This window comes from Phasianus colchicus, chromosome 19 (assembly GCF_987193195.1).
Source record: "Phasianus colchicus chromosome 19, bPhaCol1.hap1.1, whole genome shotgun sequence".
NCBI lineage: Eukaryota > Metazoa > Chordata > Aves > Galliformes > Phasianidae > Phasianus > Phasianus colchicus.
Genome location: NC_143454.1, coordinates 4,537,491 through 4,556,145, shown reverse-complemented (window position 1 = coordinate 4,556,145; position 18,655 = coordinate 4,537,491). Strand labels below are relative to the sequence as shown.

Below are 18,655 nucleotides of genomic sequence, written 5' to 3'. Positions count from 1 at the left end.
TCAATGAGTGCCTCGTTTTTGCAATATCGCAGGAAGGTCAGAGAGCGCAGGTAGAAACCATGCTCTCAGGAGTATGAGTTTGCAAAAGAGTTTGGTCTCACTTGGGCTCCAATTCCAGAAGTTTCTTTCAGGTTCTCCTCCAGCTTTAAATGAAAGAAAGAGCGCACTCATGGTGGACACCTGTTCTCCTATTGAACCCTAAGTGCAAACACTGGTGGAACATCAAAGCCATCAGCCCAGTATAGAATAAACAGAGAACAAAGTACAAGTGAGAATAAGATGAACCATCAAATGAGGGCAGGGGAGAGAACAGGGAAGAGAATTAAGGAAGCAACAGAGGGAAATAATTAGGGGGATGGGAGGACAAAGGAAGGGAGGAGGAGAACTCACAGTCAATATACAAAACACTACAGAGCTGCTCACGATCAAATCACAAGCATTATATGGCAATGTCGCACACTTTCCAGTCCTTCCACCATATGTTGGTCTGGAGGCTTTCCACAACGATGGGAATGATTTTTGGAAAAAACAAGGTGGGGAGTGAAGGCATCAGGAGGGGGAGGAGGGAAGAGGGAGGTTTATAAATATAGATATCATAAATCCATTAACTGAATATTGTAACAGAGAGCAACTCACGGTGAATTTACGCTGGAGACTGACGAGCTGCGAGATACAGTACCTCGAGTTTGCTTTACAAAACTGCACATGCAAAAACAAAACAAACAAAGAAAACAAAAAGTGAGAAAAAAAAAAGAAAAAAAAAAAAACAGAAGAAGAAGAAGAGAAGAGAAACTATAAGAGACATTGGGAAAAGACTCATACAGGCTGTGTCCTATTGAATGCAGACTGCAGCGTGCATCTTGGTAGGAGACCAGGCAAGCTTCAGAAAGTGAGGAAGCCAGAGACACATCACCTTCTAGTTAACAAGGAAACAATCGAAATGGAACCAAAAGGGAAACAAAAATTAAAAGGTGAACCAAAAGACACACAATGATATTAGGAATTTATGCCTCCGTATGTTATACTCACACAATGAAAGTCCTCTGCAGAAGTCATCTATAGGACCTCAGGGCAGAGGCCTTTGTAGAAACAAGTGGTGACTGCTGTTACAGCTGTGCTGCAATCATTAGTTCAAGTGGGAGCAGGGTACAAGGCTGCTTGTTCCCACTCTGGCACCATGATATGAGAGGAGGAAGTGCCTGGGAGCAGAGAGGAGCCCCAGCTAGAGGGAGAACCCTGAGCTGTGCTTGGAGAACCCAAATCCAAACCCAAATCCATCTGGGCTGCAGCAGCTGGTGCCAGGCTTCATCTGTTCCATCTTGCATCGGATGCTCTCTGCAGATTCACCTACCTCTCTCCTCAGCCAGATGCAGGCGTGTGTCTGAGCTCAGGCCGTCTGAATATGGCTTGCCATGCCTAAAAACCATAGGTCTGCTGCACCTCAGGCACGGGACTGACTGCTATGCAAAGTTTGTTTCAATTCACATCTAATTTTGTAGATTCTCCCCCACTCGGTGTGTACTTGTGTAGATTGCATGGAGGTACCCAAGGCTGTGGATGGGGCCCTGGTGGGGGGCAGCCAGCCCACAGCAGGGGCTGGAATGGGAGGATCTTAGAGATCTCTCCCAACCTGATCCATTCTGTGATTCCGTGGGGGGATTTCTGAATACAGAAGCAGCTGAATTACATTGAGTTAATTCTTTCTTTGGTAGGGGACCGACTCAAAACCAGGTTTCCAAATATCTTGATAGTTCTTGGCTTGAGGTGCTAATTTTTCACAGTTATAAACAATAATTTTTATAAATTCACATCATCTGAAGAACTCTCTGATGAAGGAAAGATAAAATCCCTTCACCTCCTGAATTTGTCTTTACAGTTGCAAGCACTTTTTCCTTCAATCTTCAAACAACCATCAAGCCAGAAGGTCCAATTAAAAATCTAATGTACTTTGGATACCACAGGAGTAGAATTTTAAATACACATTTCCTTAAAATTACCAGAATACCTTGAACAGAAGCGTTGGCCCAGGTGGAGTGTATCACTCAACCACCCAGAGGCCAAGAAAACTGCAGTGTAAAGGCATTATGAAAGGTGTTGTGAACATTTCACTTGGAGCCAACAATCTGGTAAAGTGTTCTGCCCAAACTTCAATGTTTTCTACATTCCACGTTTTCTACAGCCCCTGCCTGCACAAACGCCTTAAGCACAGGAAAGGAAATACTGAGCAAAACAGCTGGGAAAGCTGTGATAGAGGAGAACATACTGGGTTGCTTTCATTTACCTGGGAGTCAGCACCGATGCTGTGCAACACCTGTGGAACTGTTGCTCTGAATTGCTGAAAGCAGCTCTCAATGTCACGCGGCAGAAGGCTTGATTTTATCTTTGCATGTATCCCTGCCTCTTTTGGTGCAGTGCAGGGTGGAGGCCATGCTGTGATCCTGCCAAATATCCTTGCAACCTGGCCAGACGGCGTTATGCAAGTCCTGCAGCATTCCAGGTTTACTCCTGGACTTTTTTTTTTTTTTTGAAACCGTGACCGATTAAATTTCCACTAGAGTTGCAGAGTGGAGAGTGAAAACAAAGACAGCCTCCTTTTCCAAGTCGAAATGACAAAGTACTTGAGCTTTACTTACCATTGAGGGGGACACAGAGCACGAGAGTATCTTTCTGTAGCCTTTAGGGTCATCGTTACATCAACAGCAAGGGCAAAAAGGAAAGCTACCGGGAGGAATCACAGCACCTCACTCATCCACACACATCAGGAGAAAAGAAAGGGAAGGAGTCACACACCAGCAAGAGAAAAAGAACACCTCTGCTAGTCTACACACCATCAAACACAGGAACTGTGGTGAGTGTTCAGGCATACATCTTGCTGGGTTCTGTTGGGTACCAGCAGCCCAACAGGGATTTTGAAACAGACCACGGTATTCCCGAGACAAAAGGAAAACATGGAGCCTCTGAGATGGAAAAATGTCCTAGAGAAATAAAGCAGCTCCCCCCTCCCTTTGTCCCCAGACCTGTACAAAAGGGACAGAAACCTCTGAGAAATCACTGTTAAGTGCCACCTCCGTTTGCTCTCACAGTTTGTTAATGAGTAATCAGCTCACTCGTGTTATCAGGCAGTATTAACCTGCAGGCATGCAATTAACACATCAGCTGTTTGGATCAAACGTGTGAGGAACCAGTAGAAACCAGGCAGGACCAGGAGAGGTCTTTGGGGTTCTGCTGATGTTTGTCAAGTTTTGAAAAATTCTAGTGGTCAAACCTACAGGTAGTGATCGGCTCTGGTGCCATAACAGTCTCTACCACTTCCCACAAAGTTTCATCCATCATATCTGAGAAATTCTTCTTCCACAGAGAACTCACACCCCATAGCTAATGCTTGGATCATTTCCTTGGGTCTGGCTACCACGATGACACAATATTACGTAGAATTAAGAAATACTACGTGAAAAAAAGAAGAGGCATAAGTTTCTCTTAGCATGACTCAAACATGACTACGTAGTAGGTTCCTTCAAATTTAGCATTTGCTGTCTGTTGTGAATGCTATCTTAAGACTCTTCCCAAGTCAGGCCAGTGGAAAATGCATAGAAATAAATGTGGAGGCAGTTTTAATCAGCAATACTGGGTCCCTGGAGCAGCTGTGGGCAAAACTCGTGCTGGGCTTTGGGCTCATGGACTCTCCCACTGGCCTGCTGGCCCATGCCCATGTCCTGTGTGCTTGGTGCAGCCCCTTTTGTACGGGACATTGGTGCAGCTCTGGCTGGAATAGAACAGGCAGGGCGTTCAGGCTTTGGGTTGGCAAAGAGATGAGTTCATCTACAGAATGTAAAACCTTTTGCAGTGGAGTCTTTGTGCTGCCCGTGGAAATCAGCCTGGCAGCGCTCCTTCGATTGACACCTTGAGGTGCTCTGCACATTCATTGCCCCATTTTCCCTCCTCCTCCATTCTCACCACCAAGGAAGCTGCACCAATGGCTTGCTCAAAGACCCATCGATCCATACAGCTGCTCAGTTTCAGAGGCTGAGTGGTTTCAACGTTGTACAGAACAGAGGGTCTTAAAGGCAATGCTGGGCAAACTGGACAAACCCAGAAACTCACCTCCAGAAACAACAAAGCAAGGAAAATGCTAAACAGAAAACAAAAGTCACAAAAATAAGAATGAAACAATGGGCTAAAACTAAAGCACAATAGCTCATGTTAAACAAATACTCCATTTTAAAGCAAATTGCAACAATGACAGAAACAATGCACCATCCTAGTTTTTAAATCTTGAAAAAACACAAAACAGAAAGGCCCATTTGGGATAGAGTTCACCAGGTGAAGAAAGAAACTGTGGTCAGAAGAATCCATTTGTGTAAGTCCTTTGGTGGAGCAGAAGACACAGACATCCTGGGAGAGCACTGAGTTATGAGGTACAAACCAAGTGCAGGTTGAATATTGTAATAAAGCACCTCGAGCCAGTTGCAAGACAGATGATATCTGGATGCTGCTGTAATAATGACTGTTTTATCAAAACAGACCCCTTTATACAGTAGTGCTTCACCACATATCAAGCAATAAAACAATTTGTGGAGCTGTGAAGGTCACAGACACCGCGAGCAGCTTGACACAGTAAATTAGCAACCAGGTTCTTAAGTCCAGGAAATCGTATTTTGCAAATGATGCAGTAAACATTTCCCAGAGCTGAGCTGCTGAGAGGCTTAAATAGCAGAGAGCAGAACAACCATTGCAGATGAACTGCAGGGACATGAGCACGCAAACTGCCACTGTGCTCTGTATTTGCATAGCAAAAATGCTAGAGGTGGAGAAGCAGGTACACTACAGAGTATGCAATGGCCTTGAAGGAGGCTTAGAGGAAGGTGTGCTCTCACAGTCCTTGATGTGGGACTGACAAAGGAAAGCAGCAAAACAGCAAGCACAGCACTTCAATGGTGAAACAGCAGGATGAGCAAGGGGACTTTCACCAGCCTGAGCCCCAGGACAGCTTTAGCACCTCTGCAGGAGGTGGACAAGCACACCGGGATGTGAATATCATTGAAGAAATGCAAGTCATGGTGCCCTCTGTGTTTCAACACCTGACAGACCTGTTTTTGTTGGTGAAGGCAGAGAAAATGATGATGTTCTCAGAGTACTGACTCACGACACAGATGCCCGTTGCTGTAGAAAATCATTTTCCTACATTTCGAAAATAAAACCGAAGTAGAAAAAACAAAACCAGTATTTCTAAGGGTAAACTGGTAATTTAGATCCAGAATTGGGTTTGCAGCTGGACCTTGGTGTCTCAGTCCCAGCTTTTCCCTGACTTGCTCACCAGCCACTGTGTCCTCAACACTGTTTTTCTCCTAAAGCCAAAGCACAGCATCATACCTCACAGCATGAAGAAAAAAATCTACTGAAGCCAGGACAGGTTACCCAATTTCTACAGGGCTTTGTTTTTGGCAGTGATGTTCCCATATGCCAAGAATCCTGTATCCAAGCATGCCCAGCACCTTTCCATTCTCCATGGTGTTGAGCCATTCACAGTACCTCACACCAAAGCTATGGTGGGATTCCATCAGCATGTCCAGGTTTGAATAACAGCAGTTTGATTTGACAAGTCTTGCCATCAACACAGCATCTGCTCTGCCTTCAGGACCATAAGAAGTACCAGGGTATGTCTAGCTGTCAACCATGAGTCCCTGTCATCAGCCCTACTGGGCAGGATAAGAGCATCTAAGGCATCAGTGCTGCAAACCCTAAAGCTGTAGCTGCTACGTATCTCTGGTGTTCCCACTATGGATTAATTTCTATATTAAATATTGCTTTGGCATGCAGTCATCAAACACTTTTTGGATCATCAGCCAGCAACCCATCTGTATTTCTATTTCTCTCTCACAGTACACCTAGCTTCTCCCTTGCCTTCTGTGGGTTATCATCCATTTGGTCATCAACCTGTTGACTTTCTGAGTGTTTTTTTTTTTTTCTTTTTCAAACTAAAGCTCAGCATGCTTTGCAAGTGCCCTTGTAAGCACCCCACTGGCACCACAGGGAGATAAATAGAAGCCACAGGACATTTGGTAGTGGATGGCCTCCAATACAGCGCACATGATGTTGCCATGGTTTGTAGATGTGGAAGGAACAGACTGCACATCCACGTGTTCACTTGTAAGTCTGATAACCTGCTTGTACACATGGCAGGATCTACGCAGATACAATTTCAAGCAAAAAAAAAAAGAACCAGAAATCCATGATTTTGTACTCACTTTCAATTTTGGTCACAAAACTGCCCCTATGATATAGAAAGCCAGGTGAAAACCTGGTGAAAAAGTCAAGGAACAAGGTTATTTTAAGTAACTAACAACGTGGTGAGAAATCTTAGCTCCATTAAAGTGCTTTTTCTGGTTTCTAAAAACTCTTCACACGCACTGTACTGTTGATTAAAAATAGAAGGAAGTTAGCATCATTATCTTGTGCTACAAAATAATAGCTCCAGGAAACTCAACAAAGAACAAAAGCAAACGTCCTTGTGTGACTTCTTGTCTAGACCGGACAGGAAATCATTGTAAGAAGAGGATTATATTTAAAACCAACAAACAGATATGGCATAAATAGATGATTAAAGCAGTAATTGCAAAATAAAATGGGAAGGAGAAGACAGTCAAATGAACAATATTCTTTTCTTTCACATGTAAGAAACTGGCTCCATTTGGCTCACTGACTGTGATGAAGTAGATTAAACTCCCCCTTAAAAATGGGTCCCCTTGGGACAGCTTTATGCTTATCATACAATACTTTTAATGTAATTATGTACACATACCTCCCAGAATTACAAATCCAAAGTGAAATAGACGTTAACGCTTCACCTGGTGAAATCTATCTTAAGGCAGCTTAAAAAAAAAATAAATAAATAAAAATCCTTCTAAATTACAGTTATAACAGGGCAAAAGATGAGACGTTACAAAGAAAAAAAAGAAGAACAAACTGAAAGAAGTACTGCAATCCATGGTTAAGTGATCAGCACTGAAGTGTTCAGCCAACCTAAAGCCCTATCTGTCACAGAGATGGTACAAAGCATTCACAGAGTGCTACAGGATGCTCCAGTTGAACAGACGTATAACAGCACTGAGGAACAGAAACCACAAAATGAAAGTCTCGAGTAATCAAACAGCGCTTACGCGGCTATGGAAATGTTGGCTGCAGACATGGGGCTGACTTCTGCTACCTCCTTGGCCTTCTGCAGGGCGAGCTTCTGATTGGTGGCTTCCTCCATCTCCTCCTCATCCTGGTGCAGAAAATCAGACAGATCAGAGCTTGCATGGTGCAACGACAACACCTAGAGTCCCCCAAGGCATGGGTGCAATGTGACTGGCACTGCTTTGCCACAAGAGAAGTGGAAATTCATTAAAATAAGGCGGAATCTCAAAACTTCTTGCAAGGTAGGGTTTCGCTCTCAGCAAAGAGATGGGAAACACAAGGTTTGCTCAAGTGTTCACTGCATCTTTACTGAGAATGCATCTCCCTTGTGAAGCTCTTACCTCTTTTGGGTCTCTTCCTATCACTCAGTGCTTTGGCACAGCAGGGAGAGACCTGAGCAGAACTCTGGGGTAAAGGCAGCCTTATTCATCACACATTGACACGTGCAAAAACATTCAGAAGCCTACATCCTAACAAAACGGGACACTCCCAAAGCCAACATGAACTATCTGAAGCAATAAGCCGAGCAGACAACAAAGGGTTTGACTGACCCTGCTCACACCAGTTTTATCCCAAATACTACCACTGATTTCAGGTGTATCGCTGTGGATGTAGTGGGTGAAAACAGAAAGGAGAAGACAGATTAGAGTGAAGCAGATTAAAGGGAGAGCCAAGCACAGCTGAGAAAGTTGGTCATGTTTGTGAGTTCTACACATTCCTCAGATCGCCTATGAGGGTTATTATTGGGATTGCAAGTTCCCACAGAGTACAACTGTGATTTATTTCCTCCCACCTGCTGTAATTACAACAGAACACTGCTTAAAATCAAACTGTCGGATCTTTAGGACTGGAGTGAGAACAAAAAGCAAAACAAACAGCATCCCATTCAACTCAGTAGTCACATGGCTTGAACTTCCTTTGAACTTTCCAGCTAATTAACTTAGATAGGAAACGATGCCCCATCCCTGGAGGTGTTCAAAGCCAGGTTGGATGGGGCCCTGGGCAGCCTGGGCTGGTATGAAATGTGGAGGTTGGTGGCCCTGCATGTGGCAGGGGTTGGGGCTTCATGATCCTTGAGGTCCCCTCCAACTCTGGCCATTCTGTGATAGGAAAATCAGGCCAAAGTACAGACACTCTGGCAAGATCCACACCACTGTCAGGGAAGAACCACACATCAAGATGAGAGCAGACACCAGCTCCTTTGTCAAGGACCCCAGACCTGCATCTGCCCTTCAGAGATAAACTGTGAAATAGTTATGTTTAAAATAACGAAAAAATAACAGTAAGACATGCAACTTTGAAATAGGAAGGCACGTAGATTTATCATGGGATCGTCTGAGTTGGAAGGGGTGCTTAAAGGTCCTCTAGTCCAACCTTCCTGCAGTGCTCAGGGACCCATCCTGAAGGCCTTTTCTCCTTTAGGAGGAAAAAGAAATGATAGGTAATGAATTAAAAAATCTGGTGCCATTACAATTTCAAACCTTTCAGGCTGTCTCCTTTCCAAACATTAACAGATCTATAACAAAAACTCTTACTGGGATGAATAAAGAATGAGACAGGCCACCAACAGAAGCCTTGCTGAATCCTTACACCAAGTCAGCAGTCCGTATTTCTCAATGGCTGACTTCCAGTAAATTTATTGATGGTTTAGAAGCAGCCTGTAAATCAATGCTGTCTGCAGAATGTGGATATTTCGAGAAATAAATTCCCCAAAGAGGAGACTTCTGGGGTTTTTCTTTCAGCAGGTATATTGAAGCTGTTTCTTCTCTTGGTGAGCTCTTTATTCTTGTCCACCTAAAGCACCAGGTGCAGATTTTACTGTCTTTATAAAATTTCTAGCTTCTACTCTATGCTCCCCAGTGCATCCATAACACAGCAAAATATTCACTGTCATAAAGGCACCCATCCTTAACTCAGAGCAAGCACGCTCTTTATCAGCTGACTGCTTAATAGTATTTCTGTAGCTCCTTCTACACAGAGATCTGTGATCACTTTACAAATGTTAATTAATTCCCTGCCTGCTCTGTGTGCTGCAGTGTCTCATGGGGGCATGGGATCATCCTGCTCTGTTTGAAGCACACAGGGCTGACGGTGCGTGACTGAAGTGAGCTCTGAACTGTGACATTAGAGCCACCTCTGGGAGCTCCATCATCACCTCATTGATAAAGGCACTGCCTATAGGGACCAAAGAAGTGTAAGCAGGAGCTGAGTTCTACATCTTCATCAAAACCATAGTTTATCACGTGGTAAAGCCTGGCTTCAGTGCTAATAATAATTATGTGCATAGTTAACACCCAATTAAAGACCTCTCCATTGGGTTGGATGAGAAGCCTCCATGGCTGCTACTCTCTTGTCTTCAACCTATAATTTCTGGGGAATTCTGGACTAATTTTATGTAAAATTCACACATCCCTTCTACTGTATGTTTTTATCCAGCCTTCTCCAAGATTGTATGGAGCAGAGATCAGAGGACGTTCCTGGATTTCAGGTATTTTTTAGGAAGGCAGAGGGCTTCCCAGCTCACCCACCCATGGCAGCTTCCCACACCAAGACGAAGAATGGCAGAGAATCCTAGAGTGGCTTGGGTTGGAGGAGACCTCAAAGATCATCTGGCTCCAACCCCCACACTGCAGGCAGGGTTGTTGTGTCATGCTGTGGCACCAAAGGGCAAATTGGAAGCAAATTTGGGGGACAATTTCAGAGTCTACTCTGAATTAGCAAACAAGAAGCAAAAAAAATAAAAATAAAAAAAAGTAGAGAGCAGCCTAGAGGGATTGGAGATATTTCCGAGAAGTGTAGAAACAGCGCTGGGACAGTTTGAGCCACTGTAAAGTCAGAGCCAACACAGAAAGGAGAAAGACTCAGGGATGGAGAGGCAAAGGCTGGATAACAGATTTGTTCATAGAATCATAGAATGGCCCAGGTTGGAAGGGACCTCAAGGATCATCAAGCTCCATCCCTCCTTGTGCATGCAGGGCCACCAATCTCCACATCTAACACTAGGCCAGGCTGCCCAGGGCCCCATCCAACCTGGCCTTGAACACCTCCAGGGATGGATGGGGCATCCACAGCCTCTCTGGGCAGCTGTTCCAGCACCTCACCACTCTCTCTGTAAAGAACTTCCCCCTGACGTCCAACCTCAATCTTCCCTCCCTCAACTAAAAACCATTTCCCCTCGTCCTGCTGTTATCTACCCTTCCAAAGAGTTGACTCCCCTTCTGTTTTTAGGTTCCCTTTAGGTACTGAAAGACTGCAATGAGGTCACCCCACAGCCTTCTTTTCTCCAGGCTGAGTTCCGTAACAGCCATTGGATGCTCAAGTCAAATACAGCTGCAGCTCTGGTGCTCCCTGGTATGGGTCACAGGGCTCAACTAAGGCAACCAAGTAAATGTCCCAAAGTCACAATAAAGGAAATCCAAATTCACATCCAGAACTGAGAAGGCTGGTTAAAATGCTTCAGTCCTGATGTTTGCCTGGGAAGATTTCTGTCTTCCCAAAATAGAGGCAGGTGCAAACTGCTTATGGTTCTCCTACAGTATATGCAGCACTGATCTTGATTAGTTTTACAGCATAAATGTCAAGAACATCTCCCGAGATCAACTGACTCCTGAGTAACTTAATTATAACTCCAAGCCATTTTTGGTTTTGCATGATCATATTTACTTAGCAATAAATCTCTCATTCTCCAGGTATGCTATACAATTGAATTGCTTTAATCTTTTCCCTCTGCTTTTGAAACTCCCAGAGACTTTTTTTTTTTTTTTTTTTTTTTTGGATCATAAGTAAAATTAAAGCAAAAAAAGAAGTTTCTCAAGAAGCTTTACGATTTTGCAATGCCTCTGAATCCATCAATATTTAATTATACTTTATAAACATAAACAAAGTCAGATTTCTAACCCTTCCAGTCAGCTGCTGAAATATTCAGGAGAAAGTGCTATAAGGATTAAGAAAGAAATAGGATGAGCTTCATTACCCAACTATACAAACAGAAGTTGGTAAAATATAGCTGCTAAGGTAAACACAGGGCTTTTGCACCAGCAATCATTGGCGTAGGGCAATGGGCTGTGCACATCCACCTCGTGAGAGCAAAGGTGTGCAAACCAAGCCTAGTGCTGCTGAACATCACCGAGCACACCACAGTGAGGAACAAAAAGTGTGCAATATCCCAAATGCAAACTGCAGCAATTGGAATCCTTGCTGTGCCGTACAGAGGCTGTTTCCATAGGGAATGCTCAGTATAAATCTAAGCACACAGCAGAGCTGCAGGAGTGTCACTTCCAGCTCATGCCAGGACCCGGCTTTCTGCCTGTGCTGTGCCTTGGGTTGGTTGCTCTGCACCTGGTAGGAGGTGGGAAGGTTCCAACATTTTGGCTTTGAACTCACAGTGGCCTCTTCGAGTTGTTTTCCAGAGTTGATTGGAGAATATTAATTCCTTGATTCAAACTCCCCAACGCACGAAGCATCAGCATGAGACAGCAAAGGCAGCCACACACCACCTGTGACTCCCCACGCCGAAGCCTCAGACACACGAGTCAGCCAAAACCCATTAATTCTTTCGCCTCTGCTCTTGAAAAAAAGCAAAAGCTACAAAAGTGTGTGCACCTCCACAGAGCAGCAACGTGAGCAATGCCTGCTGCCTGCCCTAGCATGAAGGAATGGAACAGTTTGCAGAAACAAGCCTCGAGAACCAAACAGAACTGAATGAGAGCAGACCTCTGGGTTCTTAACAGCAGTGTAAACTGGCACACAGAGAGACAGAATGAAGGGAAATCTCTGCTTTAGGTCCAGCAGCTGTGGCCCAAGTTTGAAGAACCAGAAGTCACGTACTTACCTTGGTCAGCTCTTGGGCATTGGCCAGATTGTCAACGGCGATGGCCAAGAAGACGTTCAGGAGTGTATCTGTTGGGGAGCAGCTAAGGAAAAATCTTCACATAGCAAATAGAAAAAAACAATTACTCTTCTCCTACAACTACAGCCTTCTTTCTCCACTTCCAATCACGGGTATATTTCTGATGGATCCCTTGCACCATTGCTCTGTCATCTTTATTTCTAACTCACCAGGACCAGCACATGCTGGACACCCACCTGACTTCACCAGCACACGTTCTGAGGGGATACACACACCCACAGACACGGGATTTCACCATCATTTATCCTTCCTGCTTAACAGAACAACTGGTAGCTCCTGGAAATTGGCCATTTTAAAGGCCATGTTAGCATATAAAGACATTGGGCAACACGAAAAAGCTGAGCTGAGATCAGTGCTGTGCCACGTGCCATTGGGAGGAACTCTCATGGCTTATCACAGCAGAGGGGGTGTGACAACTGCACAGCAGTTGCAAAGCAGCCACAAAGAAATTGTAAATCAGATATCTTTGCATACAACGTGAGAGCAAGCAAAACAAATCCAAGTCTTAACCAATGCCCAAGAAGCAAAAAAAACATTTGCTCCCATACACTGCCTGGTGACCCCATGGCTGTGTAAAGCTATGACTACTGCCCTACATATGAGCATATACGCCTTTTAAGTTGATCTAATTTATTTACCCTCTGGTGATTCACAAAGCATTGCACTGCTGTTGCATTTGTATTCCGTTGGCCTCGTCAGAGCCATATATGAGCCTGGCTCCAGCAGCACCCTGGCTGTGAGTGCTGCATGCTGGGCATCACCACATCACATTGTCACAGCTTCAGGAGACTTCCCAGGGCAGCCAGAGAGCAAAACTTGCCCAAAAACTCGAGGCTTCTTGGCTTTCCTTCTCAGGAGCCCTCATCAGACTTGAGAACCTTTCAGGCCTCTCATTCCCATTGAGATGAATGCCTCCAGAGCCAAAACACTGATCAAAACCCAACCCTCTGCTTGGGGCAGCGAAAGTAGGAGCAGTGTGTAGTCCTTTAGGATGTGTCTGCATCCTGCAGGGAACGGGACAAGGGCTCCTGGGTTTTCTCCAGTCATCCATCAGGATTTCACCACAACAAGTAGCATGGGATAGAGGGTTTTACAGTGCACAGATGATTCCATGGGGACAGCAAGAGCTGTGAAATGTGATGCGTATCCACTGTGACGGGTACGGGGCAGGAGCTCCTCGCTCCCACTGAGCCCAGCAAATGAAGAACAAGAAGGGAAAGATGATAACCAGAACGATCATCTCCCTCCCACGCTGGAGAGGGAGCAAAATCAAAGTTTCATTTGCAAAGATGTCTCCATTTCCTTTTACCTGGCGAATGGCTGAGGGGCCACCCTTGGTGCTTCGATGTTGGAAATGCCTGCAAGCCCCTGGCTGGGGGGAAAGGAATGTCTCATAACAAAGTTGTCTTCCTACCTCTGCCTCCTACACACATGCTGAAAATGCCTCGTGTAACATAATCGGCCACTGGAAACAGCATTATTTTGTTTTGTTTTTCTTTTTAGTTTGGGGATGTTTTGATTAATCAAGCAGCCGTGTTCTGGGGGAATTGAGTGTTTCTTCCCCCAGAAAAGTCCCTCGACCCCTTTTGCAGAGCTTGGGAATTCCCAGACACCAACCAACCTCCATCTCCAAGCTGTACAGCCTGAGCAGACACTGAGCACAGCTCTATATGCTGCAGCAAAGTGCAGAAGGCAGCCAGTGGCCAGGCCTGGGAAGGGTGCCTGGCCCCAAGCATTGGCTGCTTTTCATTTTAGGCTTTTCTTCATAATTTTTTAGTTTTTTTCTCCTTTTTCCCTCCACAAACACACCAATTTATCAATTTACCATATAACAATGAAGAAAGGCATGGTGTAATTTCCAAGAAAATGAGCCAAGTCCTGCTGTCACTCCAGTCACACTGCTTCCATTGAACCATTTCAGACACAGAGGTCTCTGCAGTTGAAAATGCAAGAGAATTTTGCCTTAGAAAACCGATGTTTCTAGATCTTTTCCTTGCAACGTGCTTTGAAAATATAGATTCACAGAACAATTAAGGTTGGAAAACACCTCTAAGCTCATCAAGTCCAACCATCCATATAAATAGATTCAAAGAGGCAGATGAGCTACAGCGAAAGCAAGAGAAGCCAGCGCCTTCCTTTGCTTCTCCCTGAAATGGAACGATTACAGAGCCCACATCAGTTTGAAGAGCAGAGGAGATCTTCATGTTTAAAAGGAGCGGGTTTTGCAAGCTGACCCAAAATCACCAATGCCCATCCTCTACAATTGCATAAAACAATATATTCTTACAGCTTTCTGGAGGAGATCTGTGTAAAAAAACAGAGTGGCTGCAATGTTTAAGTCCCGAGTTATAGAAGAAAAGACATTTGACATTAAGCCAATCCATAACTAAACTAAGCAGCAGTGCAGGATTGCTCTGTGCAGGGCACCCTCCTACTCTCAGCAGGAAGGTGAACCCACGGCTCACACCTGTGCTTCGCCCCACACTGCAGCATCATTGACATTAATGGCTGTTTTACTTCCAGCAAAAAATGCAGTTCTGCTATTTTCTGGCAAACTGAACTTTATTTTCAGACCTTCCTGCTTATGTTTTGACAGCTAAGAATAACATTAAGTCCTTGGTAAGTCACACAGTTCAGCTTTCTCCCCCTGAGATAAATGACTGCCTGCTGCTTGCTCTCAGCATCCAAACCGTAACTACGGAGAAGCAGGGATAGCTCTGACCTTCCTGAAAACCTGCTTGAAATACCAGCGTGAGCATCTGTGGGCTTAATGCTGCAACTCCCGTGGTAAACACACAAGGATTTAACCCCTTGTTCTCCACTGCCCCCCCTCACTGTGCTTAAATGCCAATAGAATCATGTGTGGTGCAGGAGAGCTCTTCCAATCCATGAAAGCAACCGATCCTCTCAGGTAAATTCTTGGCCATGGTGAGGAGAGGCAAAGGCTGAATCCATGGCAGTCGCAAGGGGTGAGCAGGTTCTCACTGCATCCATGTGAACAACCCCTGTGTCTGTTAAAGGAAAATGAAGTACAAGGGAGAAGACCTCCCTTTCAAGTGAAGGGGCAAGAAAGGAATTAATATCCTGTTCTTCAGCACTGCTGTATCTCAGCTGCTCTGAGGTTAAAAGTCTCTCTCTCTTCCCCTCAGCCTTGCTGTCAAGCCTGATTACGACTTAATCTCATTTCCAAATGCCAAGCCCTGAGGACTGAGAGCAATCCCAGCTCTCCATTGACCCACTTTTCAGACGCAGCATGTTTCTGGAAGGAGCACACTTAGGCGGGTGCCTGAGTGTAGCTGCTGAACCAGCTCACGTGTCCTGGCTGCTATTGCTCTGGCAGTGCACATTAATGGGACAAACCCCACAGACAGCCCTGTGGGACACACACAGCTTGCATGCTGCCTGCTTTGCTGTTCCCTGCCACAGCTCCTCATGCCAGCAGAGAGATTTCATGCAATGCAAAGGGCTGAACCTGCTTCACAATCTGATGTCCCATGTGCCACTGCTGGCTCACGGTCACCCTGCTGGCCATCAGGACTCACACATCCTTCTCTGCAGAGCTCCTGTCCAGCAGATCAGCCTCCAACCTGTACTGATGCGTGCCATTATTCCCCCCCCAAGGTGCAGGACTCCACACCTGCCCTTGTTGAACCTTATCACCCAACTCTCCGTCCTGTCCAGATCTGCTGAATGGCAGCACAGCCTCAGTTTACCCCACTGTCTGCTCATCTATCTCACACTTCCTAAACTTACCTACAAGGAAGTTATGGGAGACGGCATCAAAAGCCTTGCTGAAGTCAAAGTACACAACATCCACTGCTCTCCCCTCATCTAGTCATCTGCTGCTCAAGCAGAACAGAAACACTCAGCCTTATTATCCCTATTTACAGAACAAACAAGCCAGCCACACTGCCTCGTATATGCAACCATTTTCAAGTTTCTGTTTCTTAAGGATGCTGTTTGACACTGCACAGCTTATCATTGCAACCAGTGAACAGCTGGTACCAATGAACATGTAGCCAGCCAACGTGAGCAATGCTATGCAACATCAGCCCAGCAGCATCTTCATCACAAAAGAGAGTGCTATCACTAATTCTGTGCTCTGCAGGCTCTCCCGTCCCATCAGCCATTAGGTCTGAGGATCACTTTGCTTGATTGCACATAAAACACAGCCTCCTGCTCCAAGTCCTTGCTCCGTGTGACAGCTACTTCCAGCAGACACCTTGGGGCCCACTGCCCCAGGTTCCCACTGCCCTCAGCAGGTTTTCATGACAAAGTGAAACAAAGCATCTTCATGGATGTATTTCTGAACTTGGAACAGGACCGAATACTCCCAGAGCCCGAAATACCAGACTTAGACTCATGATTTAAGTATTATGTGGAGACATTTTCAAGCATTTGAAGTAGCACAGCTGGTTAATCTGTCATGGCACCAAGAGACTGAAGCCCAATTTACGTGCTAAAGCAATTTCAACTCTTTCTCTGCTTGGTTTAGTGTAAGCTATCCACAAAGATAATCAAAGTACAGATGCCCTGCTTTGACTTGAATTCAAATATTTTTCCTACAACCTAAATGAACTCAAAATAGGACGTGCTTAATCTAAACCCATGAAAATTAAAATGAACAGAGACCATGCTCACATTGCCACCAGAAGTGTGACACCAACGACTTGCCTACCACTCTTAGCTCAGGTGCTACAAGGAGCAAAGCCACAGCAAAGGTCTGGTTTCAAAAAGTGCATGGTTGGGCTGGGTAGGAATTAAACCATGCTAGATATTTCTGGCAACCTACAGTAGGCTCTAAAACAAGGTAGTATGCAAGGATACAGTTACCAAACAACGTCAGGACGATGAAGTAAATGGAGGAGAACATCCCCGAGTGGACACCGCCCTGTGACTCTATGCCATGGTACATCACTGCGTTCCAGTCCTCCCCAGTCAGGATCTGCACAGAGAAATGCAAGAGAGAAGAAAATGACTCAAAGGGAAGATAAAGAAGGTACAAAGTGGGGGTGCTGGGCAATTGGACACAATCCTGGACTGGTCTCAGGCTGTGGAGTGGGACACCAGCCTTGCAGCCCTGGATGGTCACAGCTCACGCATAGCTTTCTCTTCTGCTGCCTCTTGGTTATGCATATGCTTTCCACCTCTGGCATGGGCTCCCACTTAGAAGTCACATTCCAACACATCTTCCAATCCATCTCCATTTCTAAGTCACTCAGAGATGTCAGGTTTTAACAATTCCATGTGCAGCTCATGTCTCCAAAGAAAAATCTGACATCCAAGCCCAGTGTCCTGAGTGCTTCACCTCCTCTCATTTCAACTCAGAGTCTGCTCAGTCATGATCCAACACACAGTCCATAAGCACTGGGTTAGCCACATAAACTCCTTCCCACTACTGAAAACCCACTATTCCCCAGACCCTCAGGGCTGCAAACAGCCTTGCTGCAGCTGAATGTTTCTCCAAATGGAAAACCCTCTAGCACAACCACTGCAAGGTTTGCACCACGACGGTTCTTTTTCCCAAGGCCACAAGGATCCTCAGTCAACCAGGCATCCATAAGTCTCCAAAAACTTAAGCAGAAGCAATATCCAAATGTGTGTGAGGATAGCAAAGGGCAGTTTGAAGGAGGCTCTGCTCCTCCTGCATCCTTGTGCATGAGCAGAGCCTTGCAGAGCTGTGTTGGCTGCAGGATAGGATGCTGACCCCAGGCTGATTAGCAAATATGAATAATACAAAACTCATTTTAATAAGAGGAAGTACCTAAGCCTTAAATAAGCCTTGTCACTCTAGATGCTAACTTTGCACTACCCTGAGCCGCCTGCCATTCCTGTTCCTCACCAACATAGAGCAGCAGATTAGATTTTCATCTGCCCACTATGGCCAATCCTACTGATAGTTACATTCATTACACTGAGAAATGCCCACTGGAATTAAGAGCTCAGATACCTAAATAGGAAGCTGTCTATGTGTTCAGTACAAAAAAAAAGAAAACAACAACAACAACAACAGAACCAGAAACAGAAAAACACCCTGAAGCACAGTGTGAAGAAGCAATCAATCCCATGTGCATACAGTATGCTCCAAATAATTACAAATTCCAGACTATCTGCTGATAGAGAGAAAACGTTTTGCTGCAGGGCTGCTGCTGATGACAGCATTAAGGCAAGAAGAGGCACAAGGCTGTACAGTGCATATACAAACTTGTTTCCCAAATGCAGTATCTGGTTGCAGATAATTCATTGCAAGCCCAAAGCAATCTGCACCACTAGAGTTGCCCTGGGCAGCTTGCAGCAGGGAGTGTGAACCAGACTGGGCTTCAAGCTCTGGCATTCAATTCCACTAAGCAGCATTCACAAACTTGTGTTCACATCATTCCCATGAATTTACAACTGCTCCTTCTGTCTGGAAATGAACATACAGTGATAGCTGTTCATACAGACATTCATGGGAAGGGGGTTGGTGAGAGCATTTGTGTGACCTGCACGAGACCAGGGCTTGCAGATACCACAGGCTGCACAGAAACCCAGCAGGAATTGGGCTTCAAAAATCCAGCCAGAATGTTTTGA

At 45.2% G+C, this 18,655-nt stretch overlaps 1 protein-coding gene across 1 annotated transcript in view; it reads right to left on the bottom strand.

Moving 5' to 3' along the window:
* CACNA1B (calcium voltage-gated channel subunit alpha1 B) overlaps positions 1-18,655 on the bottom strand; it is a 260,232-nt gene that overhangs the window by 76,905 nt on the left and 164,672 nt on the right. The window contains exons 18-21 of the mRNA XM_090121688.1: positions 16,913-17,030; positions 12,008-12,075; positions 7,158-7,264; positions 637-699 (exon numbers count right to left, since the gene is read on the bottom strand). Of these exons, the coding sequence (XP_089977814.1) occupies positions 637-699; positions 7,158-7,264; positions 12,008-12,075; positions 16,913-17,030 (356 nt within the window). The remainder of the gene's footprint in view (positions 1-636; positions 700-7,157; positions 7,265-12,007; positions 12,076-16,912; positions 17,031-18,655) is intronic.